This window comes from Xyrauchen texanus, chromosome 3 (assembly GCF_025860055.1).
Source record: "Xyrauchen texanus isolate HMW12.3.18 chromosome 3, RBS_HiC_50CHRs, whole genome shotgun sequence".
NCBI lineage: Eukaryota > Metazoa > Chordata > Actinopteri > Cypriniformes > Catostomidae > Xyrauchen > Xyrauchen texanus.
The window spans coordinates 17,744,154-17,771,152 of NC_068278.1; the positions used below are offsets into that span (position 1 = coordinate 17,744,154).

Consider the following 26,999-nt stretch of genomic DNA (forward strand, 5'->3'; position numbering starts at 1 on the left):
ATGATCAGATTGCGGATGCCCCATTTTGACATTGACACAGCAAGCTTTTCTCACTTTATTAAAATGTACTTCAGGGTATTTTTCAACGACCTGACCAAGCCCAGAAAGACATTTGAGACGACCAGCCTCTTGAGTCTCTAATCACGCAACCGGTCCACTCTTCATTACCATGACAGAGCGCTATCCTTTAGCCGAGAAGGCGATGTCGGACGGCTATGCTCGGCTCAGGTTCAAGGACACGTCGCTGCTTATTTGGCAGCAGCAACAGCTGGACTTGGAGAAAGCGCCACCAACCAATTACCTGAGCCGCAGTAAGAGCACATGGTACAGCAAGTATGGCAACCAAGCAGTTGTGGTACGGGACAAAACAGAACTGAAAGACACCGACAGCACTGGACAGTCCCGAATTTGTGCTGTTATGTGATGTTACTTTGTCATGGATGATTCTCTTTAAAAAATGGGAACACATCTGAGTGTTTCTGTTCACGTGTCATTTCAACATGGCTTTTAAGTGTACTCTGAGTGCAGTATTTTTTTTTTAACATTTAGCCTATATAATGGCATAGCACGCAAAAGTATAGCTGTAAGAAGTGGCTTGCTTTCTACGGTTGCCAAGACTGGATGAACTAAAACTCGTTTTTAGCAAGTCTGTACAACTTGCCTTCAATAAGCTGCTTTTAAGAATGCAGTATTTTCATGTTAGTGTTATTTAAGCTCTCACCAAATATAAACTATAAACAGAAATACTCTAAAATAAATATACCTAGGTAGTAAAAAGACACCACTGTGGGTTTTTGTGATTTATTAACGAAAAATGAAGGGGCTCAGTGTCCAAATCTCAGATTACCTTATAAGTCTGTCCCAAAACATACTTATCAACTGGCTGAACTTAACATAATGTAGCGCTACCAAGTTTTAAATTTAACTTGAATGACATGTTATAAACTGCTAGAAAAGTTTAAGAAATGTACTGTAAATTGGCATGCACTACACAAATGTTCTCTCTCATAACAAAACAAACCATAAAATATCCAGGCCCAAGACAGAGTTGACGAATAAGTAGTGAATATAAATTTATATCTGTAATTATATATCTTTATATCTCTGTCTGCAACATTTTCTGTTTGAAGAACCCCAATTGTACTTACTGGGCTCTGCTGGAGGAACGGAGTGAATTAAACTGTAACAGAAATTAATCATTTAAAGAAAATGTAGATTATAGCCACACACGCACACAAATGCTGGGTTTGAACATGTAATGCAATACAGTGGTAATAACGAAATAACATAAAACACTTTAATGCATCCTACATATAAGAAAACCCTTGAAGTCACTTTACATTAAGATTTCTGTGTTTTCATGTTCTTTTGATTTAAAGAACTATACACATTAGTTTCAACATTATTAGCTATACCAAACCAGTTTAATTTATTGTAGTGTGCCAACTAAACTTAAGGCAACAAGAACACATCCAATGAATTTAATGGGATGAGATTTGAGGCTCTTCAAGAAATTAATTCTTGCCAATGCCACACAACTTCATAAAAGAGCAGCTTTACTGAAGCCACAAAAAGAAAATAACCTCTAATACATTCGTTTTTTATAAAGATTATCAGTCATGGTCATTTCCAAATAAACATTTCTAAATACACAGCAAGAAAATAGCATGTTTTGTGAAGTGTTTAGGTACCTTTGAGGGAAAAAGTAAAATAAAAGTAATTATTAAAATTGAGAACATACATTAGTTGCAATACTTGCAACTAATAATAGCTACTGTTAAACACATCCTTCTGAAGTTTAATCTAGCACTGCTGATTTAAGTCTTCACAAAGAGAACTGTCCAAATTTTTTCTATTAAATGCTTCCCTCGTTTTCTTTACACCCCCACCCCCACCCCAAAATACAGAAGTTTTAGTGAGGCTTGTTTATTCCAATGTGTGTTTTTGAACATCTGAATGCACTCAACCACTCTAAAATACCTGGATATCATATAGACTGAATTTAAATCAAAGCTTTGATTGTCCTATGAGTGGACTTGATTAAAAATGAGGCATTCCAGAGAAAATGTAGGAATGGCGTCACTTGCCTAAATATCAATAGTACAAAAAAAGTTACAGAAGACAATCCAAATATAAAACAAGCAAAAAAGCATATGATATAGATTAAAAACAAACAAAAATCTGACAAAATTCTACAACAAAATACTGAGCTGAGCATGGCAGTGAAAATGTACAGTGTTGAAATAGCCAAAATTACTGCAAACTATGCTTAAGCTTCTCAAAACAAAGGATTTAATAATGATACTGACACCAGGGTCAACAGACACTGTCTAGAGAGTTATGTTGAGCCAAATTACTTGTTTAAACGGGTCTAGAAACATTTCTGTAAAGATAGCATGTGGAAAACATGTAACTGTGCCTTTTTGGATTAAACAAAAATAAATAGATCCTCTTAAAAATGGTAACAAAGAGTATTATCATAGTCTGTAAAATAAATGTGGAATGAGTTGAAAAGTCATGCTAACATGACAAAATCGCGTCAAAGGCCTTTTTACCTTCAGACATCAAAACCGTATGTAGCTACTCGATTAGTAAAATGCAGCCAGGCATTTGACAGTTTTTCCACTAATGAATGTTTTCAGTATGGATCTAATTAGCAGCAACCTAAAAAAACACACACACACACACACGCACACACACACACACACACACACACACACACACACACACACTCACACGACATTTAAAAATAAAATAAATTTTCCCTCTGGTGATACCAGGTAATTTCCCTTTGAGGGCCAGCAAAATAACCTTAAAACTGTTCAAACTATTCCCACTCTCTTCTTTGTTTGAGCCAAGAGCATTCTACAAACTATTTTAAAATATCCTCTGCCATTTGCAATGCTGCTTGCTCTTTATAAAATAGGCCTTCAAAGAGATACTATTCATGACAACACACACTACTCGTTAGAAAATAGAGGTTGAAGTACATGATACGCTGATCTGAGTTCAGTCTGAGTCACTGCTCTCCGAGCTGGTGCCACTGGAGCTGCTGCTTCCCGAATCAGAAGAACTGCTGCTGCCACTCAGCCGAGATGGCCCGCCCCCCTGTGCTGACCCCGCCTTCTCTGCTGGGAACAGGGAAGAGAAGTGATTGTGAGGTTCAATATACATGTTCAAAAACACTGATTATACACATTTTACACATACATGTTCAGTGTAACATAACAAAAGCCTATGTCCCTACATTAGATATATTTGAACCCTAAACAAGTGCCCCAAGACCTCATACACACCTGCAATTGTGTATTATGACAAACAGGAGACATGCACAAAGAAAGCAAAGAACTGATCTTGAAAGGACAGAATAAATTAAGTGCCCACAGAAGCAGCTGATATCAAGTCAGTGAAGCCAGTTACAGCACAAACAAACCACATTCAACAGATATTAGCTTCTTTAGCATCTGTTACTCATTCCAAATCCTACTATTCAATGCTTGAATAGCATTACGTATGAATGCAAGGCTAAACTGTAGGACAAGCAGAAGCCCTTCAATCAGGTTAGTCAAATTAGTGAAGCACAAACCAAATTAGGCTACATGATGATGCAAAGAAAGAACGTCACGAAAACAAGCCTATCCTTTTCTCCATTTTCTTATACTGCCCTCCTAAATTAAGCTAACCCATTCTGGTCACCTGTCTGCTCACATCGGCACACTACCACACAGGTACCTTTTTTGGGTGGTTTCTTGTTGTTGTTCAGTTGTCCACTCACGTCCTGTAGCCTCTTTTCTAACTCTTTCTTCTTTTCCTGTACCAGTTCCTCTTTAGACTTGGCACTCTTTTTCCCAGTGCCCGCTGCAGGAGACACACAGCGGCGACCAGTGAGTCATGGGTTGCCCTCATAGCCCACCGCCGTGGCAACAAGCAGCAAAAAGCACTCTACTACACTAGTTTATAAACTCTATAGTAGAAAATCTGTTATTAGCAGATGTAAAAGTGTAGCTCAGTGTAATAATTAAGTGTACACTGTGTACAATTATGGAAAATGAGACCACAAAATTAATTATTTCGTTCATGTTTGGTTCAAATATTCTGTTCACAAACGTAATTTTGTGAACATGAATCTACTGTATACCGATGTTCTCTTCAAACCCTAAAGGCTTCACTTGAAGTTTATTTATAAAAAGAAAAGCACATGTAAGATAATTCACCAAAAAGTCATGCAACACAGTGAGGAAGGTGAGTGCTCCCAGCTCAAAAGGAGGAAATAGCACAGCCCATTTCAGTTTTTAGAGCAAAATGACCAGGCAAGAGATTAGAGCTGCTTGTCTGTAGAATATTTAAATAATCTGTGATAGCATTTACAATCTGACAACACATCTTCGGTGAAAGAAAACAAGGACACTTACGTAAAGGTTTACGTTGCTTTTTCTGTAAACAGGATTTGACATAACGTTCAAGCTCGCGCAATGTGGACGGCTTGAGCGTTTCGAAGTCGATTTCGATCTCGTCTGGGTTGGAGTCTCGGAGTGACGGCTCACGCGATTGGATGATGTGGACCACACGGCCCAGTTTCTCACCCGGCAACCGGTTGATATCCAAGCTGAGTTGCCGCTTCTCATCGTAAGACATGGGAAGAGACTCCTCCTCGTCAGACTCGTAGTTAGCTGCGGCAGGTTTGCCCCCTTTTTTCGGTTGCCTGTGGAGTGCAGATGAAGTTTGCACGAAGGCTGTTTATCTTAACTCTATACACAAAACTGAATTATCAAATTGAGATTAAAAGAATGCTGGGAGGTCTAATATTTGTTACTTCAAAACAAACGAGACATGGTGCACTGCATTGGTGCTTATATCTTCAGGGTAAAACTGAAATGAATGTTATTTAATAGCTTTCATAAGGATTTGCTGTTTTAACTATATGTGAATGTGTAGTGGTCGACTAATACAATTGGGCAGGCCAAATAATATATAGTAATATTTAGCATTTTGAGATTATCAGCATCTGCCAATTAATAAGTACGTACTACTGACAGCCATGCCAGTAGATAATGTGGATTTTGTTTACAAATAATTTTGGAAAACACTCTTTCAATGTCAGCAAATGAGGCACAAATTTTTCCACATGACTGTAAATATATTACAAATTAAGCTACATCTTAACTCACACTTCAGTTTGTAAAAACAATGCACTTACAAATGAAAGTCTAATTCCACTGTAGTTCCATTAGTCCCTTTCACACATGCAATCTGATAAATTGTAGTAAAATGAATCGATTGCCTTTACTGATACACATCTGCTATTCACATGCAAAGGTTTCCATTTTTTTGCTACCATTCACGCATCAGCACCAAAATGCCATTAAACTTAGAGATATACAGTGTTTCTCCTAGGATTTATTTTCAGCAGTGGTGCTGCTGTGCGTGCGTGCGTCCACGAGCCTGCAAGGCTGGACCCGTATTTATGCACATCGGTGGAGTAATAGCCTAGTTTAAAATGACCTTAGAATCATTATAGAATCAATTTCACTATTTTTATTAAACATAAACACTGAGAGAAAATATAAACATATCTAACAGAACATATGTCACAACAGGGTTCAAGACTAACATATGGGAGTAAGTTCTATAGATGGAGGCACCAGCACCTGTTTTGGTAGCAACAGTGGAAAAATAAATATTTTTTGTTAATAATAATAATAATAGAAACTAATAAAAATAGTGACATTATTATATAACTTATATTATTTTGTTGCTGAAATGCACAGACAGTATAGCAATGATTTTGACCTGATGCAACAGTAACATCTGTAAAAAAAAGAAAAAAAAGAAGTTTATTTATATAGGCCTACCTAATTTGTATCTTTGAATTTCAGAAGGCAAACAAACCAGTTACTTTTTCCTATATATTAAGAGCAAATTTTACGCTGAAGAAAAACTGATAGCTTGGTTCATAATAATTGTGAAAAGTTGCCATAGTTCCTCCATTAGTGTCCATAGTTTAAAGTGATAATTGTAACTAGATCATAGGTATTTGTTGCAACAATCTCAACCTCAATTCACATGCATGCTCTCAGTTTAGAAAATAAATGTCAGCCTACAATGATAGAGGAGCATTGAGAAATTATCTAAAGACAGAAAGAGAGAATGGATATGAACCACGATCTATAATAAAGTGTAGAGATAAAAAAAAACCCTGGCCTTAACAAAATATAAAGAAATCCCCATTGTCTGAATATTTGGCTTCAATTAGTGCTAGCTAAATGATTAGTGGTTAAATACACATTTTTAAATCATTAGTTCAATTAAAAAATAAATAAAAATCTTTTAAAAGTAGTTCTACACCTTTAAAGAATTGCCGTAGCTCTTTACGGCAATTAGTTTACATATGTAAATTTGATGTCTTACGTAATAAATGACATCACATGATTTAGTTACTTTTAACAACATTTCAGAGGGCCTTTGGTGACTTCCCATGAGTTGGCAACACTGCTCGTAGAGCTGTTTATAATGATTTGCGCTGCGTGGGACAGACTGCTCTGCGCTCGCGCTGCTTTGTTCATTGAGCTGCCTGATAACTGATCTGGGTAGTGGCTATTGCTGGTACGTTTTGTTTTCCTCAAAACAGAAGCAGAGGCCTTATGCATAATCATCGAGAGTTGGTAAACTCTATTCGCACCGGTGTGACCTAAAAAGTCTGGAGCCCTATATTTCGACTAACTTTAATCTGATAATTTATCAGATTAAAAGACTTTCCACTAGAAGAGGTATCATGTCGGGTCTTCTGCTTCTCTGTTGTGTATGTATATGCACTCACAAACAGCCTTTGATGATGACATCACTGTGAATACGTGCGTGTAAATGTTTTTGCTTCACACAGGTGACCCATTTAACTGCACGCAGTATAAACGCGCAACTGACTGGTGCTGGCAAGTGTTACGGTGCATCATGGATATTAATGAACCATGTGAAATTTCAATAGATAAAAGCACCGCTCCTGAATGCATAAAGAGGAAACGCTGGATATAGTTTCTTAGTTTTTAAGTCAACAAATTTCTTCATCTGCTTGGATGAAGAGAAGCGCTTTTAGGCTGGATTGCACTATACCACTTCTAAAATCGAAAATACCGATCACACACACTCGTGTGGTCACGACATTGGACAGTGAAGAAATGGAGATGGTGAACCAACTATGTAAATGACTACAGACAAAAACTGGGCATCTCACACTAAACAACAGATCATACCAGCTGTCATGTAGATCCGATCAAACAAATACCGATGCGGTTTTAGATGCAGCATGACAGATGTAAACAAACATGGATGTACGGGAGTGCTGCTGTTGATGATGCTGCTTCTCTGTTCAGAGTCTCAAAAGAAATGGGCCGAGTGCATTTGGGTGTGGACTTGGGTTAAAAAACGAAGACTGCGACATTAGTTTGAGGTTAAATGGCATTCAATGTTTTCCCCAAAGAGTGCTTGTTCACCATCTCCATTTCTTCACTGTCCAATGTCGTGACCACACGCGGTCGATTTACACTGGCTGCTTACCATATGACTTCAGATTTGAGTCGTGGATTATCAAACACTGAGATTTCCTCTATAGTCAGCCCTAAAATAGCCAATATCTTTTAATGGACTAAATGGAATTATTTCAATTTCTGTGAAGTTTTTGGAAAATCTGTCCAATAGACATTTTTTTTAACTACATTTAAACATTTAGTAACTGAATCATCTCCGTCTTACATCCGTGCTTTCTGACCTCGTACATGGTTAAACCTTTCGTCTTACGACGGTTCACACATAGCATCAAAACTGAACTTTCCAGGTAATGTTAAAACTTCTCATTCAGGAAAAGAGCCAGTTCTAAATTTTGTGATAATTTCAAATGGATTGTTTTCACACATAACCTCTAAATAAGGGGTGTAAAAAAACTACAAATTTTCATAGTCTACTAATCGGTTGTTTAAATGACTAGTTGACTAGTAATGTAGTATAATAATGTATAATGGACCCTTTTCACATGTCTGCGTGCAAAGCAGTAGTCATAGTTGGGTAAACTTGAATGGTGGTGAATGGGGGACCGCAGCAAATAAAATGTTTGTTTAGCCGTTTGCTCCCAACAGCAAAAGAAAAGAAATAAATAAATCAACGTTGACGCTTTCACAGAAAAACGCTATCTAAAAAAATTGCGCCTCTCACATTTTAGATTTGTGTCTGCCATCAAAACCACCACCACTAAAAATATTAGTATTTGACACCGTGGCACATGCCTACCCTAAACTGCAAATTGCACTTCATTTTCTAGAAAAAGCTATGTGTGAAAGTGACTATTGTTAGTACATAACTCTCAATGTTTTTGAGGGGCAAGCCAAAAGTAGTTTCTGTGGTTATTGACAGCACGTCACAGATGCTGACTGAATCTGTATTAGCTTATGAGCTTCACCTGGAATATTCCTTTATATTGTATTGTATTTTAAAACAATAGTAATATTAGTGCACCGTTTTACAATTAAACAAGTATACTGTACTATAACATATTATACTGTATAGTATGTCTGCTTTATATCAGCCATGTTTTCGGAAGTTTACTAGATATCGGCACTGGCCACTGAAAAACCCAAATCGATCTACCACTAAAATAGCTTTAAAAGTCCTAGATTGTTGCAAAAATAAGAAAATACCCCCAAAAACTCAAGAAAAAGCTTACCTCATAGTGGACGTGCTGTTGGGTTTCCGTGCAGAGGTCTTTTTCTGCTGAGTTGGCTTATTCTGTTGTGTGGACTTGGCCTTTTTCTCATCTTCTGACTTAATCTTGTTCTTGTCTTTGTCTTTGTCCTTCTCTTTTTCTTTTTTCTTCTTCTCTTTTTCTTTCTTTTTCTTTGGTTTGCTCACAGGACCCTGTGACAGAGCGGCCAGCTGTTCATGAACAGCCTTCAGCTGAGGAGGAAGGTGAAGGGAATGGTTAGCAAGCAGGGGGGGATGAAGCTGCATGCATGCTGCATTGTTACTTAATGTAAAAGACTAGGATTTTAGCTGTGCAAGGATGGATGATGGTACTGGTGATGAAGGGAAGAGTTTTAAAAGGATAATGAATGACATTTGTCACCCGATACCCATTTTTTTATTGAATTCCTCAACCCAGAAAATAAGGGACACTTGTTTAGCAGATCATTTTTCTAGCCAGGAAAATATTTTTAGAATCATGATGACATTTAAAATTATGTTTAAAGGTGAAGTGTTTAATTTCTGTGCCATCTGTTGCAAAATATAACGACTGTTTTCGAACAGGTTTCCTGCCCCAAACATCGGGTTGGTCGGGATGCTCAGACAAACAGAGCTATGTTATGATAACCCAATGTTTAGATTTCACCCAACAAATGGCTTTCTTATAGTTGTCTCTGCATATTAAGCTGGGATATAAGATTTTAGTACTTCACAAAGACAAACTTTCTCCTAAGGTGCTTTTTCATATGCATTACCAGTCAAAAGTTTTGAAACCCTCATTCTTTATTATAATGTTTTTTTTTTCACATTATAATAATAGTAAAGTCATCACAACTATGGAATAACATAAATTAAAATATGAGAATTATGTTGTGACTAAACAAAATCCAAACTGTGTTTTTAGCATCTTCAAAGTAGCCCCCTTTGCCTAGAATTTACAGACATGAACTCTTGACATTTTCTCAACCAATGTCTTGAGGTATCACCCTGGGATGCTTTTTAAACAGTATTGAAGGGGTTCTCATCTATGTTGGGCACTTATTTTTTTATTAAATATTATTTTTATAATGAAATAAATTAATATGGTGACACAATTATATTTTTGTCTACAAAACTAATTTCAAACATTTAAGCATACGCCTTCAGATCAAAATATTTTTAAGATCATGAAAAACATTTCAGTCAAGTGTCTCAAAAGCTTTGACTGGTAGTGTAGTTGTCCAGCAACATTGATTACCACATAAACAAATCTGGACTTTTATAAAATTATAAGCATCAAATTCCTGCCTTTAAACCCTTAAATTATAAGTGCCTCACTATGACCCAGATTTAGCTTTTTTTTTTAAAGAAAAGGAGGGATAAGTCCAAAATTTTTTTTGTGGTAATCAACATTCTGCCGCAAATGCTGTCAATTGAGCTAAACTTGAATTGAACCTGAAATATTCCTTTAAAAAGAAGGAAGATTCTTTCCATGATTTGGGAGCACTGGAGAACGCATCCCAACCACCAATTTAGATTCTCACTGATAAACATGCCAATCAATGTCATTCACAGAGCAGAGTAAAACACAGCCAATAGACTAGCTGAGTGACAAAGCAAGCTCACTTGAGGAAGACGCCCAGTTCAATACACCCCATAAAGCACCACCTTAACCCTCTACCGCTCACTTAAGAGGCTACGGAAAATGGAGGAGTTAGTGGGGTGGGGGGGCCGGGAAGTAAAAATATAATTCACCTGAAAACGTTTGGCACACCCGTTTTTTGTCCCCGCCCTGTTACCATTGGGGTGCTCCACAACGAATTGCTGGTAAAAAAGCCAAAGTGAAATCAGGGGACAAAATAATCACTCAAATATGCATTTTCACGTTAGAATACTATAATAGATAAATCTCACGATGAGAGCAGAATAACTACAATAAAATGACAATCACCAAGTGTGACACTTAGTGATACCGATTAAGAAATAATCAGCTTAAATCTTACAGCATGCAAGTCAACAAATACCAAGATGCCAACACAAACTGCAGAGGCGGTAGAGGGTTAACTTTCAGTCCAGGGTGAAATGGGCAGTTACATAGAGCTTGTGTCCAAAACATTAATAAAATAAAAGGCATCAAGAAAAAAAAAAAAAAAGTCTAAACATTCAAAATGACTTTGACACAAGCAGTCAGAGTGAGGAGGTGGGAATGTGAGGGGGAGTGGGTGTGGCCTCTGCCTGTCTCTCCACCCTTGGTTTGGATCTTGGTCCTCAGTGGTGACACCCACCTGTTTGCCACTCACCTGTTCCTGCAGCTCAGCCAGCCTGGTGGCCCGCTCCTCCTCTGAATCAGAGCTGGAGCTGGAGGAATCTGCGCTGCTCTCACTGCTGCCGGTGCTCTTGCTCACCAATGCTGTAGCCGACACTGCATTAGGGGAGGACGGCTCTGCAGGTTCATCTGGCATCTTAGCAAATTTCATCTCAAACACATCCTGTAGGACACAACAAGATTGTATTGTGAGGTCTAAGGTTTTATGAGTCATTTTGGGTCAAAATGGCTCTCATTTTAAACATTTGCACCTGTAGTTTTCTTGCCATGGCAACAACCTCATGATCAGGCGGGTTGTACTTGTAGCAATTTGAGAACATTAACCGAATATCTGCTGCGAAGCTTTGGGCATCTTGGTATTCTCGACCGTCCATCTTTTTCTGGAATAGAGGCATGGTATGAAACACAGTTTAGTGTATGTATGTTCAATGTAAGTTTAAGAGTGGGAATCAAATTACTTTCAAGCACTACATAGCAGATTCAGACAGTTGTATAAAGAACTTAAAGGTGCTGTAAGCATTTTTGTTTTCATGGAAAGTGACAGAACACATTTTTTTACTCCCTGATATTACTGAAATTAGTGTTGTAAGATATCTCATCAGTCTCTGTGACAGCTCTAGACTCTGTAAATAGCAAACAAAAATGTCTCCACAGTCATTAATTTGTAGCGTTCTCATAGTATTGTAGTTCAGTTTCATGGCTTCCTGCCATTTTTATTCCATGATGCTCATAACAATTGTCAGTTGAGGGCGCTATTTTGCTGCTGTTGTTTTTTAAAACAATTTCTGCATGATGTTAGTCTCAATAAAGCTCATTTGGTATCTTTGGAGTGCACGGTTTTGAAAAAAGAGGGGGTGTGGCTAATTCAACGGCTCAGTCTCGTGGAAGTACAATGGCTAAAACCGCTTACAAGACTTTTAATGACATATAACATCATTATCAGGATTCCCAAAAAATTTTCCCAATGAATTTCCATGAATTTTTCATGACCTTTCCATTAGTTTATGATTACTAGATAAGGACTTCTAAAAATCATTTTGATTAAAGCAGAATTAATTGTAATGAAACATTTCAATCTATTTATTTAAAAATAACGACTCAAAAGAACCATATATCTCCCTGAGGGCATTTTCTAGCTGATAAAATATTTATCCATCCATCCATCCATCCATCCATCCATCCATCCATCCATCCATCCATCTTCAACCGCTTATCCGAAGTCGGGTCGCGGGGGCAGCTGCTCCAGCAGGTGCCATAAAATATTTAATAGCAGAGAAATACTAAAAACTGGATGTAAACTATAGACATTTCTATGACTTTCCAGGCCTATAAAACATACTCTTTGTAATTCCCTGGTATTTCTAAGTTTTCCATGACCGTGGGAAACCTGTCATGAAGGAAAGTTTCCATTCTTTATAAACACTTGAATTAATAAAGGACTTTGTCTTTGCAAGGTGAAACCTCAGGTCATACTTTGACAGTGCTGAGGTCCATTGGTTGCTTGATGATTTCATGATAGTCATGAAGCTCCAGGGCCTCTGCATCTACAGGCTTGTAGAAGGGCCAGGCATAAGCTGCATGTTTCTTGGACAGCATCTCTTTAAGAATAGTGTCACAGTATTTGAGATGATCATTGAGCTTGCTTTTCTTGTTGCCTTGCTGTAGGACGTCCACATCTTCCAGGTCCTTTTTGGGAGGTTTGATGGGTCGACCCGTGCTCTCTCGTCTGGAAATTACTTTACTGTGTTTGGACTCCAACACTGCAGTGGGCGACTCACTTCTGCTGGCAGTGATCGCACAGGTTGTAGGTGTGGTAGTGTCTGCTTTCCGCTTCACCCCTTTCTTCTGAGGAAAATCACATCATGCATGTGAGTTAGAACAAACAAACAGTTGAAGTCAGAAGTTTACATACACTTAGGTTGAAGTCATTAAAATATTTTTTTTTAATCCACAGATTTGATATTAGCAAACTATAGTTTTGGCAAGTCGTTTAGGATGACAACTACTTAGTGCATAACATTGGTTATTTTTCAAACAATTGTTTACAGACAGATTGTTTCACTTTCAATTGATTATATCACAATTCCAGTGGGTCAGAAGTTTACATACACTAAGTTAACTGTGCCTTTAACAGGGTTTTTCCTGGCTCAAAATGAGGCAGATGTGGTACCATACTGATCAAAAAAGTGATGTTAAAAAAAACGTAAACATTGGCTTTGCGTTAATACACTCCTAATGACCTGGCAACTGAATACTAGTATTAATTTTGTCAGCTGTTTTTTAATTTAGTCTTAGGTGTCAAATGTCCATTTTAGTTTTTATCATATTTAGTCTTTTTAGTCATATAATTTTTTTTTTTTTAAGTTTTAGTTGACAATGTCTGGGCATTTTAATGTAGTTTTAGGCAATGAAAACTGTTGACATTTTAGTCATATTTTAGTAACATTTAATCATATTGACACTTTAGTCACTGAACACTGTAAACATTTTTAGCCATAAGAGTATTATTGATAAATATTTGTCAATGTAGTCTATCCAAAACCAAATATAAATATATATATTATTGATTTTGTCAATTTAGGGTTATTTTTCACATAAGATTGATCTTATCATGTTTCGAGCTGCAAGAGTGTTAGAGTGCGCATCAGCCGGCGGAACTTTAAATCTCTCCGGTCTCGACTCCGCTCAGATTGGGTCACTTCTGTGACTGGTTGAAGCGGCTCTGACCGCACAGAGAATGACAGTTTTGGTGTTTGTGCTTATTTACATGTTATGTTCCCATATTATATGAACGTTAATTAAGGATGAAATAAAGATATATCGCCAAGCTTTGATCTGTGTTTCCATCAGACACAACGCTTGTTAGTGTTTTCCATGAAGACACCCACAAGTGTTTTGTAGACAGCCAGAGGCGGAACAAAGGCGGCCAACTAGTAATTCTCCATGCAGGAAAAACCCTGCTTTAAGCAGCTTGGAAAATTCCAAGGCTTTAGCCAATTAGCTTCTGATAGGAGGTGTACTGAATTGGAGGTGTACCTGTGGATACCTATTTTAAGGCCTACCTTCAAACTCAGTGCCTCTTTGCTTGACATCATGGGAAAATCAAAAGGAATCATCCAAAACCTCAGAAAAACAATTGTGGACCGCCACAAGTCTGGTTCATCCTTGGGAGCAATTTCCAAATGCCTTGAGGTACCACGTTCATCTGTACAAACAATAGTATGCAAGTATAAACACCACTGGACCATGCAGCCATCATACCACTCAGGAAGGAGACACATTCTGTCTCCTAGAGATTAATGTAGTTTGGTGCAAAAAGTGCAAATCAATCCCAGAACAACAGCAAATATCCTTGTGAAGATGCTGGAGGAAACAGGTAGACAAGTATCTATATCCACAGTAAAACTGTCCTATATCGACATAATCTGAAAGGCTGCTAAGCAAAGAAGCCAATGGTCCAAAACTACCATAAAAAAAGCCAGACTACAGTTTGCAAGTGCACATGGGGCAAAGATCTTACTTTTTGGAGAAATGTCCATTGGTCTGATGAAACAAATTTAACTTTTATCATAATGTTTGGAGGAGAAAGGGCGAGGCTTGCAAGCCGAAGAACACCATCCCAACCGAGAAGCATGGGGGTGGCAGCATCATGATATGGGGGTGCTTTGCTGCAGGAGGGACTGGTGCACTTCACAAAGTAGATGGCATCAGGAGGAAGGAAAGTTATGTGCATTTATTGAAGCAACATCTAAAGACATCAACCATGAAGTTAAAGCTCGATCGCAAATAGGTCTTCCAAATGAACAATCACCCCAAACATATCTCCAAAGTTGTGGCAAAGGACAAAAAAGTAAAGGTATTGTAGTTGCCATCACAAAGCACTGACCTCAATCTGAAAAAGAACTGGGCAGAACTGAAAAAGCATTTGCGAGCAGGAGGCCTACAAACCGGACTAAGTTACACCAGTTCTGTCTGGAGGAATGGGCCGAAATTCCAGCAACTTATTGTGAGAAGCTTGTGGAAGGCTACCCAAGTTAAACAATTTAAAGGCAATGCTACCTAATACTAACAAAGTTTATGTAAACTTCTGACCCACTGGGAATGTGATGAAAGAAATAAAAGCTGAAATAAATCATTCTCTCTACTATTATTCTGACATTTTACGTTCTTAAAATAAAATAGTGATCCTAACTGACCTATCGGAATGTTTTCTACGATTAAATGTCAGGAATTGTGAAAACTGAGTTTAAATGTATTTGGATAAGGTGTGTGTAAACTTCTGACTTCAACTGTAACTGAAATCGAGATGTGCAAAAATATATTTTTAAAATCAAGTAATCAGTGGGTTCTTTTGCAAAGTTGCAGAAACAAAAGATTCGCTGTTGGAGCAAATTAACTTAAAGGGCACCTATTATGCAAAAAAATGGTGTTTGTACGTAAATGTTAGTCGAAACATAAAAAAACATAAAATTTATGTTTGTGCAAATAATTTTACACTGGACTGCTTTGTGATGAGTGTCAATATAAAGCAGGATTTTAAAAAATTGATTCTCAAGCATGGATCAGTACCAACTGCTCGTGTTCCAGATTTATATCCTGAAGATGTACAGTGGATATAAAAAGTCTACACACCCCTGACAGGTTTTTGTGATGTAAAAGAATGAGAAAGATAAATCACGTCAGAACTTTTTCCACCTTTAATGTGACCTATAACGTGAACAATTCAATTGAAAAACAAACTGAAATCTTTGTGGGGGAAATTATAATTAAAAACCCAATAACCTGGTTGCAGAAGTGTGCACACCCTTAAACTAATACTTTGCTTTTATTACAGCACTCAGTCTTTGTGGGTAGGAGTCTATTAGCATGACACACCTTGACGTGGCAATATTTGCCCACTCTTCTTTGCAAAAGCGCTCCAAATCTGTCAGATTGCGAGGACATCTCCTGTGCACAGCCCTCTTCAGATCACCCCACAGATGTTCAATTGGATTCAGGTCTGGGCTCTGGCTGGGCCATTCCAAAATGTTAATCTTCTTCTGGTGAAGCCATGCTTTTGTGGATTTGGATGTGTGCTTTGGGTCATTGTTGTGCTGAAACGTGAACTTCCTCTTCAGCTTTCTAACGGACACCTGAAGGATTTGTGCCAAAATTGCCTGGTATTTGGAACTGTTCATAATTCCCTCCACCCTGATTAAGGCCCCGGTTCCAGCTGAAGAAAAACAGCCCCAAAACATGATGCTGCCACCACCATGCTTCACTGGGGTATGGTGTTCTTTGGGTGATGTGCAGTATTGTTTTTGTGCCAAACATACCTTTTGGAATTATGGCCAAAAAGTTCAACCTTGGTTTCATCAGACCATAACACATTTTCCCACGTGCTTTTGGGAGACTTGGTGTTTGTTTTTGTAAACTTCAGGGGGGCTTGGATGTTTTTCTTTGTAAGAAAAGGCTTCTGTCTTGCCACCCTACCACATTGCCCATTCAGATGAAGAATACGGGAGATTGTTGTCACACGTAGCACACAGCCAGTACTTGCCAGAAATTCTGTAGGCCTCTTGGAAGCCTCCCTGACCAGTTATCTTCATGTCATTTCATCAATTTTGAAGGGACGCAGCCACATCCCCAGTTATAAGAGGGTGTGCACACTTATGCAACCAGGTTATTGTAAGGTTTTTAATTGTAATTTTCCCCCACGAAGATTTCAGTTTGTTTTTCAATTGAATTGTTCATATTATAGGTCACATTAAAAGTGGAAAAGGTTCTGACATGATTTATCTTTGTCTCACTCTTTTACATCACAAAAACCTGGCATTTTAACAGAGGTGTTTAGACTTTTTATATCCACTGTAAGTATCGGACTTCATATTTTGTGAATGTTTGCAAATCAACTTTCCGAATGTACTTTTCAGCTGATTCCACAGCTAATGCAGCTAAAGTTACCATTGTCTCTGATTGTATTCACAGAGACCAGAGCTATGTCCTTTATTTATAACCCAAAAACACGTACTGTTAGTTACCATTGTCTCTGATTGTATTCACAGAGACCAGATATATATTCATACATATATGGCTGAACTCTGGTATTTAAGCTGTCAGTCATATAGGTTCTGATTTGTTGTTGCTCTAGTATCAGAAGCATGAGATGTAAAGGTACAGCCCTCTTCCAGAAAGGGGGCAGGGAGCAGCAGCTCATTTGAATTTAAAGAGACACACTCAAAATCAGTGTGTTTTTGATTCCACCCAAAAAGAGGTATTTATAACATGGTATAATAAATGATCTGTTGGGTATTTTGAGCTGAAACTTCACAGACACATTCTGGGGACACCTGAGACTTATGTTACATCTTGTAAAAAGGGGCATAATAGGTCTCCTTTAAGCTATCCAAACATGGAAATGTGAAAAGAGTCCATTGCTCATTGCTCGCAGCAGGTGATTTAAAGTCTGACAATAGTCTTGATATGTATTGCTGAAGGTGGTGAAATTTACAAAAGTTATTTTAATGGCTTTTGTAATGGTGTATAAATGGAGACTGTGCTCTAAAGAGACACAACTTTTCAGAGTTTAAGTGGGCTGACAGTCTTAAGAGCTAATTTAAGGCTGTTGGCACACTAGAGCACCACACGCTGAAAAGTTGCAGCTCTAAATTCATCGCCTTTACAGCTCCGCCACTAAAAATATTACAGCTAAAAAAAACATATGTAAACTCACTAGTCCACCATCCTAACCCAGCCCTAAACTTTAAATTATATATTTTTTTAATTAATTTTTTTACAAACCACTATTTTAAAAGAAAACCATTCTTTGCAAAAGGGCATACTATATTCTGCTTTGACAAAAAGAAAGTAAAACTTTAGTTGTTTCCACATAATTTTAGCTGGTCTTACTTTGACAACAGGCTGTGCGGTTGGGATCATGGATGTGGCAGGGGGCAAAGCTTGGACATTGGAGGTGATAGTCGAGACTGGAGTTGCAGCTATTACAGGAGTCTGAGCCAGCTGAGGGGGGGAGCTCGGACATGACGAGGATGGAGAACCAGTCGTCAGTGCTATTGATTGTTGGTTTTCTGTTTGGATGTGTTAAAGACAATTTCAGTTGGAAACTCTCCTAAAACAGCATGTCATTGGTAACTTTCAAAAGGTATATCTGATGAGTTACCTGAACCAGGGGGTGCCGCAGGTTTCCGTGCTTTGCCCTTTGGTGGTGGGGGTAGAAGCTCCACTTCCTCCTGTGGCATCTGAGCTACCTTTTGGAGGAAAATCTTTTCCAAGGCTTGAGCCATAAGAACAATGTCATCTGTGGGCTAGGACAATAGCAACAAATAGTAGGAAAATTTAATAGGGAATGTAATGCATAAAATTACACATTACATAACAGAATGGTATTGGAAGAAGCATTTTATTAGGGATGTACGATACAATTTTTTTTTGAGAATGAGTACGAGTACCAATACCAGTTTATTTTTTGTTTTATAAATTAATTCTATAAAACTTTAATTAAATAAAAATAAAACAATTCCTTTTCAACATCATCTTGTATTATTTTTTATCAAATTAAGTTCTTTTATACAGAACAACACAAAATACAACATTGGAGCTATTTTTGTCAACAACAACAACAACAAGTGCTGCAAAACAGAGCATCACAGATCTGCGATAGTGGTCAAATATAATACGATTACTACCGATTTATTATTATTATTTGCAGTAATATTACAGTGAATATTACATAACTATACAGTAGTGATATATTTGTCATAACTTTGTTTCCATTAAATTGTAGATTTTATTTTGGCGGAAGATTATTTTATTTAGCAGTGAAGCACTTTCCGTTTCTGCATGTTTTTAAAGGTAGCTTCTCAACTCCGAAAAAGCAGATCGCTACTAATGTAATGTGATTAAACCGCAAAAGGCTGCTATTAATTAATATGTAGTCTGCATGTGCCTTGTGCTATAAAGAGAATTAGCGCTCTGCTCGCAGTCATCTGTTCCAAACAAAGCGTGCAATGCTCATAATAGTGTTTCCCCGTATTAGGCCAGGAGCTCTAAAAGGTATGAGAAGCCGGTGTCTGCACAACACTAGTTTCACACATTAACTTTGAAGCTTGCAGTACACGCAAACTATATATTTATTCCATTAGATCACAGCCTTTGTGGTTTAATAATCATACTAGGACATAACATGATTTAACAAATGTTTATGGAATGTCACTTGTGGGTCAACATGAGTATAAGTACATGAGGGTGGTCTCTGACCCGATTCTGATACCAGTATTGGTATTGGGACAAGGGATGCACCGATACCACCTTTTCTCTTCCGATCTGATTCCGATACCGGAAATCTCAGTATCGCCTGATACCGATCCGATACCAGTGTTGTTTATTTGCATAATCAGTTTAGAATATCTTTACATTATTGTGTGGAACTAATTGAGAGTAATCTTTAATATGTAAAGAAACACAAACCTCTAACTACACATCGTTTCAATATAAATGTAAAGTTTATTAAGAAACACTTTTTTATTAAATAGTATACTGGATAATGTAGCAGCAAAATTAACAGTAATTCCAGTCTTCAAGTCTTCAGTTGAAAAGAAACCGGTGTTTTATTTTTGCCCTTTTTTTCATAAATGTTTTTTCAAATTACATCTGGACTTTAAAGGATTCAGATCTCTTTTTTTGTTCAATGTAGTTGTAAGACATCAGTCCACTTTTCATTAACACAGTTATTTTTGGAACCCATTCAATTTAAATATTGTTATAAATTGAAAACAAATGATAATTATGACAATAATAATAATAATGATAAATTGTTATTAATATTATTATTGTTGACTTATAATTTTAAATACAACAGTAATATATTTAAGTCTTGCACTTTTTAAACCTTACGCTTTTATTTTGACATTCTAAACTCTACAGGAAGTCCTGTATGTCTGTTTGTAGGCAAGTTCACAGTAGTTTAATTTGCTGCTTATTCAAATTCTGGTAAAAAAAAAAACACCTCCATTGCTATTCTAAATGTATATTATAAGTGAACTGAACTTTTGAGCATCTACAGGTCCTTCTACAGTAAAAATTAGCATATTGTGATAAAGTTCATTATTTTCCATAATGTAATGATAAAAATTAAACTTTCATATATTTTAGATTCATTGCACACCAACTGAAATATTTCAGGTCTTTTATTGTTTTAATACTGATGATTTTGGCATACAGCTCATGAAAACCCAAAATTCCTATCTCAAAAAATTAGCATATCATGAAAAGGGTCTCTAAACGCAGCTATTAACCTAATCATCTGAATCAACTAATTAACTCTAAACACCTGCAAAAGATTCCTGAGGCTTTTAAAAACTCCCAGCCTGTTTCATTACTCAAAACCGCAATCATGGGTAAGACTGTCGACCTGACTGCTGTCCAGAAGGCCATCATTGACACCCTCAAGCAAGAGGGTAAGACACAGAAAGAAATTTCTGAACAAATAGGCTGTTCCCAGAGTGCTGTATCAAGGCACCTCAGTGGGAAGTCTGTGGGAAGGAAAAAGTGTGGCAAAAAACGCTGCACAACGAGAAGAGGTGACCGGACCCTGAGGAAGATTGTGGAGAAGGACTGATTCCAGACCTTGGGGACCTCAGTGAAGCAGTGGACTGAGTCTGGAGTAGAAACATCCAGAGCCACTGTGCACAGGCACCAGAAACAGCGGCAGAAGCGCCTGACCTGGGCTACAGAGAAGCAGCACTGGACTGTTGCTCAGTGGTCCAAAGTACTTTTTTCGGATGAAAGCAAATTTTGCATGTCATTTGGAAATCAAGGTGCCAGAGTCTGGAGGAAGACTGGGGAGAAGGAAATGCCAAAATGCCTGAAGTCCAGTGTCAAGTACCCACAGTCAGTGATGGTCTGGGGTGCCATGTCAGCTGCTGGTGTTGGTCCACTGTGGAGATTTTGGAGCACTTCATGCTTCCATCTGCTGAAAAGCTTTATGGAGATGAAGATTTCATTTTTCAGCACGACCTGGCACCTGCTCACAGTGCCAAAACCACTGGTAAATGGTTTACTGACCATGGTATTACTGTGCTCAATTGGCCTGCCAACTCTCCTGACCTGAACCCCATAGAGAATCTGTGGGATATTGTGAAGAGAAAGTTGAGAGACGCAAGACCCAACACTCTGGATGAGCTTAAGGCCGCTATCGAAGCATCCTGGGCCTCCATAACACCTAAGCAGTGCCACAGGCTGATTGCCTCCATGCCACGCCGCATTGAAGCAGTCATTTCTGCAAAAGGATTCCCTACCAAGTATTGAGTGCATAACTGAACATAATTATTTGAAGGTTGACTTTTTTTGTATTAAAAACACTTCTTTTATTGGTCGGATGAAATATGCTAATTTTTTTAGATTTTCATGAGATTTTTGAGATTTTTTGGGAATTTTGAGTTTTCATGAGCTGTATGCCAAAATCATCAGTATTAAAACAATAAAAGACCTGAAATATTTCAGTTGGTGTGCAATGAATCTAAAATATATGAAAGTTTAATTTTTATCATAACATTATGGAAAATAATGAACTTTATCACAATATGCTAATTTTTTGAGAAGGACCTGTATATCTGAGATGTGATTCGTTAGTAGCACTCAAATATTGCGCCTTCACCGCGTGAAGGCTAAAAATAGCCGCGAGTGTGTAAACAGAGCAGTGCCATTCAATAACGCGCTGGAGCTGCGCATGCATTTTATATATTTACTTATTAAACACAGCCTTTTGTGATTCAGAGAGCTATCACACGTCTTCAAGAGGCTTTGATTAAAATGCATGAGTCATATGAACTGCTTCAATGGTGTTTTAATGGTTCTTTTATATCATTTTTGGAGCTTGAAAGTAACGAACATGACTAACACATTATCGGATTTGGATCGGCTTGTCGGACCAATACCCAATCAGTCTAAAAGTTCAGTATCGGAGCCAATACTGATCCAGGTATCGGATAGGTGCATCCCTAATTGGGACATTCCAACAGTTGATGAAATAGTGGTCAACCAATATAGGATTTTTAGATGGCCGATGCTAATATCTAAAGAGCTGGGTTGCAGATGGCCGATACATCGCTGATTTATAGAATACGATTTAATGATCACAAATATGTACATAAAATTCCTGAATTTAAAATATTTTACACAAATACTCTAAATGGCCAAATAAAGGCCTGACTGACATAAATGAGTCTATCACCATTATAGAAAAAACAACAATTACACAGTTGAAGTCAGAAGTTTATACACTTAGGTTGAAGTCATTCAAACTAATTGATTAACCACACCACAGATTTCATATTAGCAAACTATAGTTTTAGTCAAGTCTTTTAGGACATCTACTTTGTGCATGGCATGAGTAATTTTTCCAACAATTGTTTACAGACAGATTGTTTCACTTTTAATTGACTATATCACAATTCCAGTGGGTCAGAAGTTCACATACACTAAGTTAACTGTGCCTTTAAGCGGCTTTGAATTTTCCAGAAAACAATGTCAAGCCTTTTGGCAAATAGTTTCTGATAGGTGTCTACTGAATTGGAGGTGTACCTGTGGATGAATTTTAAGGCCTACCTTCAAACTCGGTGCCTCTTTGCTTGACATCATGGGAAAATCAAAAGAAATCAGCCAAGACCTCAGAGTTTTTTTTTTTTTTTTTTAATTATGGACCTCCACAAGTCTGGTTCATCCTTGGGAGCAATTTCCAAATGCCTGAAGGTACCACGTTCATCTGTACAAACAATCGTATACAAAGTATAAACACCACTGGACCACGCAGCCATCATACCGCTCAGGAAGGAGACACATTTTGTCTCCAAGAAATTAACTTTATTTGGTGCGAAGTGCAAATCAATCCCAGAACAACAGCAAAGGACCTTGTGAAGATGCTGAAGGCAACACGTAGACAAGTATCTTTAGCCACAGTAAAAAGAGTATTATATCAACATAACCTGAAAGGCTGTTCAGCTATGAAGAATCCACTGCTCCAAAACCGCCATATAAAAACAAGCCTGACTACTGTTTGCAAGTGCACATGAGGACAAAGTTCTTGGAGCGGCCATCACAAAGCCCTGACCTCAAACTGAAAGAAAATGTATGGGCAGAACTGAAAAAGCGTACGTGAGCAAGGAGTCCTACAAACCGAACTAAGTTACACCAGTTCTGTCTGGAGGAATGGGCCGAAATTCCAGCAATTTACTATGAGAAGCTTGTGGAAGTCAACCCAAAATGTTTGACCCCAAGTTAAACAATTTAAAGGCAATGCTACCAAACACTAACAAAGTGTATGTAAACTTCTGACCCACTGGGAATGTGAAGAAGGATATAAAAGCTGAAATAAATCATTCTCTCTACTATTATTCAGACATTTCACATTCCTAAAATAAAATAGTGATCCTAACTGCCCTATCGGAATGTTTTCTACGATTAAATGTCAGGAATTGAAAAACTAAGTTTAAATGTATTTGATGTATGTAAACTTCTGACTTCAACAGTATATAATATACATTTTTTATTATTTACCTTGTTATAGATGTAACAGTTTGTGAACATAGTGTTAAAGTCCTGCATGCATTCACCAGCAGTCCAATAGTAATTATTCTCAAGTCGCTTCTTTATGGTTCCCATGTCCATTGGATTCTTAATAACTTTATGGTAGTCCTATATGATACAGATAATAAATTAGAAAATGCACTAGATCAGGGGTCGGCAACCTATGGCATGCGTGCCAATGCCTCAATGGCACGCCAGCAATGGCAAGAGAACTATACTATTTTACTTATATAAATTCTGCACCTGCACTCCAATCTACATGTAATCCAATTGATGTAATCCTTCCTCATGATCACACAACGTGTTTTCTATGTGATGATGTGACGAGACTGCAGTATACCCAATACACTTGTGCAGCGTGGGCAAGCCATTCATGCATCACAAGCTAGCAGTGCTTCACTTTCGGTTAATCGCGGGAGCAAATGCACCCGCTTTGCTTCGGTCAGTCTGCGCAGCCTACATTCCGAGTTTAATTTGTTTCTTTTTGCTTTCAGAACAACATGTGATGTAATAAGGAAAATACCACTATTAACACGTGAGATTTCCAACCCAGCATACAGGTACACCCTCCTTAAACCATGGTCACACTCAAAATTACATTAAACGATTAAAAGAGAAAACATAAACCCACATCATAAGGTTAGAAAATATATTTCAAGTCTACTCAAAATATAAATAAACCTGGAAATTAATTTTTAGGATTGTGCAGGTGCGATTCACAGAAAATGGCTAAATAGTTGATAGGCTTGTGATGTGCGAATGAGTCTACTCACACTTTAATAGTGTTTAGTCTCCCATACAGCTGACGAAAACATGCTCTGTGGCATGAGGAAGGATTACATCAAGATGTAGATTGGAATACAGGTGCAAAAATCTCTCTTGCTGTTGCTTGCAAGCTAGTGATTACATGATTACAATGACATAATATAAGAAACATTTAAGATTCCACACAATTTTGTGATCAGTAATCAAATTCATTTTGTACTAAAGGACATGTTTTCTTTCATTAAAGCACTTTTACAAGATGCTTTGTGAAAACTCACATGCAGGATCATGATTATATCATAATCATCGCATTTTGCACACATTTTGTGTGTGTGTGTGTGTGTGTTTGGGGGGGGCAGCCATTGACCAGGGAAATTTAAAATGGCACTCTGTGTCAAAAAGGTTGCTGACCCCTGCACTAGATAAAGCAAAAAAGACAAATATTTAGTATAAAATCTAACAATATGAGAACTGAAAGGCAACATTTTACTTACTGGCAGATTCAATTTGATGGCATCCACAGGTGTGTAAAAGGGCCACGCAAACTGATGCTTCCACAGAGTCTTCACAACCACATTCTGCATATACTGTAGCTGGTTTGTTTTTCGGCCAGGCTTACTGGGGTTTGTGACCTCAGGTGGGGAAGGGTTTACAATAGGTGGAGGCACCTGGGCAGGGGACGTGACTACCGACATACTGGCCAGTTAAGGGGAAGAAGATGCTTGAATGCCGTCTGTACACCTCTTTGCTCAGTTACAATGATCCTCTTGCAGCTCCTTAGTCCCACCTCGATTTGCACATCCCATCTCAGGACCTGAGTGTCAGCACTCTGCCAGTAAACACAGGGAAATAACTCAAATTAAATATAAAGCTATGAAAAATATATGTCTGGAAAAAGTTGTTATATACACTGTAAATTGAGTAAAGTTTATTAAACCAGCAATTTTTACCTCACTGCCAATTTGCACATTATTTACATATTATATTCCTATTTAAAATTATGATTAGATGCCAACTATATTTCATTGGCTCACAATGACAATAAAGATCTAATACAAATTTTCAGTAAGACCACTATTTTGGAAACAATCCTAAATTCAGTGAGTTCCATGTTGTAAACAGATAACAAACTGTATTAAATAATGTTTTACTGATTACTGAAAAAATACATTATATATGCGTAGCGGATTTTGAAAAAAAAAAAAAAAAAAAATCATATATTAACTTTCCAGTTATTTTGTTGGACACTTTCCCAAATAATTGCAATACTAGCATCTTGAAAAGAGTTAAAAGGAATGAATGGCTGGCAAAACCAGCGGGGGAAATGCTGTAAATTTATTTTTAATACCAAGAAATCGTCTTTTAAGACTACGATACCTCCAATTTACTACGGGAGGCCATGGGGAAAAAAATCGCAGGTTACACGGAGTTAAATCATGTCCAAAACATTAGCCAGCAAATTCCGCGCCTGCGCCCTCTTTCACGGGGCTTCAACTGTAAACTTAACTCGAAATACATTTAGCAAATGCGCGTTAAAGTAACACACCAGGCGTGTGTATCTAAGTTCTTTAAAAGATGGCGGGCACGGGAGAGACAGGGCATCGAGTGAGGAATGCCGAGGATCGAGCCCCACCGTGTCTTTAACACAACCATTGTGTGTGCATGCCGTTCAGCCAGCTAGCTACTCAGCGGGCTCTTTTGAAATGATGCCACAATGTATTCCCAAATCCGCATTACACACTTAATACAACGAGAAAAGCACCGCAAACGATTACAGCGAGCTCTACGTTCACGGATCGAAACGGCTGCGCTTGAAAGGTTTTGTTACATTGTTGCAAAGCGCCGATCATCAGCTCCACTCTGTCAGAGGAGATCCTGCTAGCCACATTCAGCTGTGTCTCCCCCCCAAAGATCAATATGCATCATCTAAACTGAACACAAACTTCAATCGGAATGCGCTAATCGTATATATGTATGGTATACTTTATTACTTTCACCCCAAGCAGCTCCGGTAGCGTTTTCCTTGCAGATATTCGGGTAGCTTTTATTGCGAAGAAGCATAATAGATGGCTGGGGTCGACACTGGTTGGGTAGTGTTGTGCGCATGCGCGCTGTCTCGCACAGTATTGTGGTTGATGTTGTTGTTGTTGTGTGAATGAGTAACTGTCGAACTCGCCGAATAATAAAGACACACGTCACTTCCACCTTATCATCAGCTTGAAACGCTACCATGACGACGCAGCGTCATGTAACAGGAATTGTGTTGCAAATAAATTTAATTTTTGTAATAAATATTCCCCCAAACAGTGCCTTTTGTGTCTTATATAAAATTGATTACTGTTGTTGTTTTAATAATAATAATAATATAAAAATATATGTACATAAATATATATAAAATACATTAATGAACATTTCCACTGAAAGTTATTTGGTGCACCAGAGGTCTTAATAAATAATAAATAATAAACCACAGGTTTTAGCCTGTTTTTGGAGTACTTTTCTGCTCATGTCTGTCAACTATCTTATGTATGAGGACGAATGTAAACTGTGGAGTGTATCTGTTATAAAAGGGCTATAGCGCTTGCCCCAGAGGTTGAACATGCAATATGTTCTGATTGAC

The 26,999-nt window shown here is 37.8% G+C and overlaps 2 protein-coding genes across 10 annotated transcripts; one reads left to right on the forward strand and one right to left on the reverse strand.

The window, feature by feature from the left end:
* Positions 1-6: 6 nt before the first annotated feature.
* On the forward strand, positions 7-2,731 carry LOC127630708 (putative uncharacterized protein BRD3OS). The gene has a single exon (XM_052108434.1). It carries the CDS (start codon positions 170-172, stop codon positions 422-424), a length of 255 nt encoding a protein of 84 aa, XP_051964394.1. The 5' UTR covers positions 7-169; the 3' UTR covers positions 425-2,731.
* On the reverse strand, positions 801-26,508 carry brd3b (bromodomain containing 3b). 9 transcript variants are annotated; one of them, XM_052108232.1, is made up of 13 exons: positions 26,371-26,508; positions 24,874-25,208; positions 23,585-23,722; positions 18,192-18,336; positions 17,921-18,099; positions 12,506-12,874; positions 11,284-11,412; positions 11,007-11,195; positions 10,462-10,530; positions 8,711-8,940; positions 4,413-4,702; positions 3,733-3,858; positions 801-3,131 (listed from the first exon to the last, which is right to left on the reverse strand). In XM_052108232.1, the coding sequence occupies exons 2-13, from the start codon at positions 25,072-25,074 to the stop codon at positions 3,010-3,012; spliced, it is 2,187 nt and encodes a 728-aa protein (XP_051964192.1). In that variant the 5' UTR covers positions 25,075-25,208; positions 26,371-26,508; the 3' UTR covers positions 801-3,009. The 9 variants fall into 9 exon arrangements, with proteins under 9 accessions (XP_051964192.1, XP_051964201.1, XP_051964184.1 ...); XM_052108241.1 differs by having other exon boundaries at positions 802-3,128; positions 12,506-12,877; XM_052108224.1 differs by having other exon boundaries at positions 802-3,131; positions 12,506-12,877; positions 26,363-26,465.
* Positions 26,509-26,999: the final 491 nt, after the last annotated feature.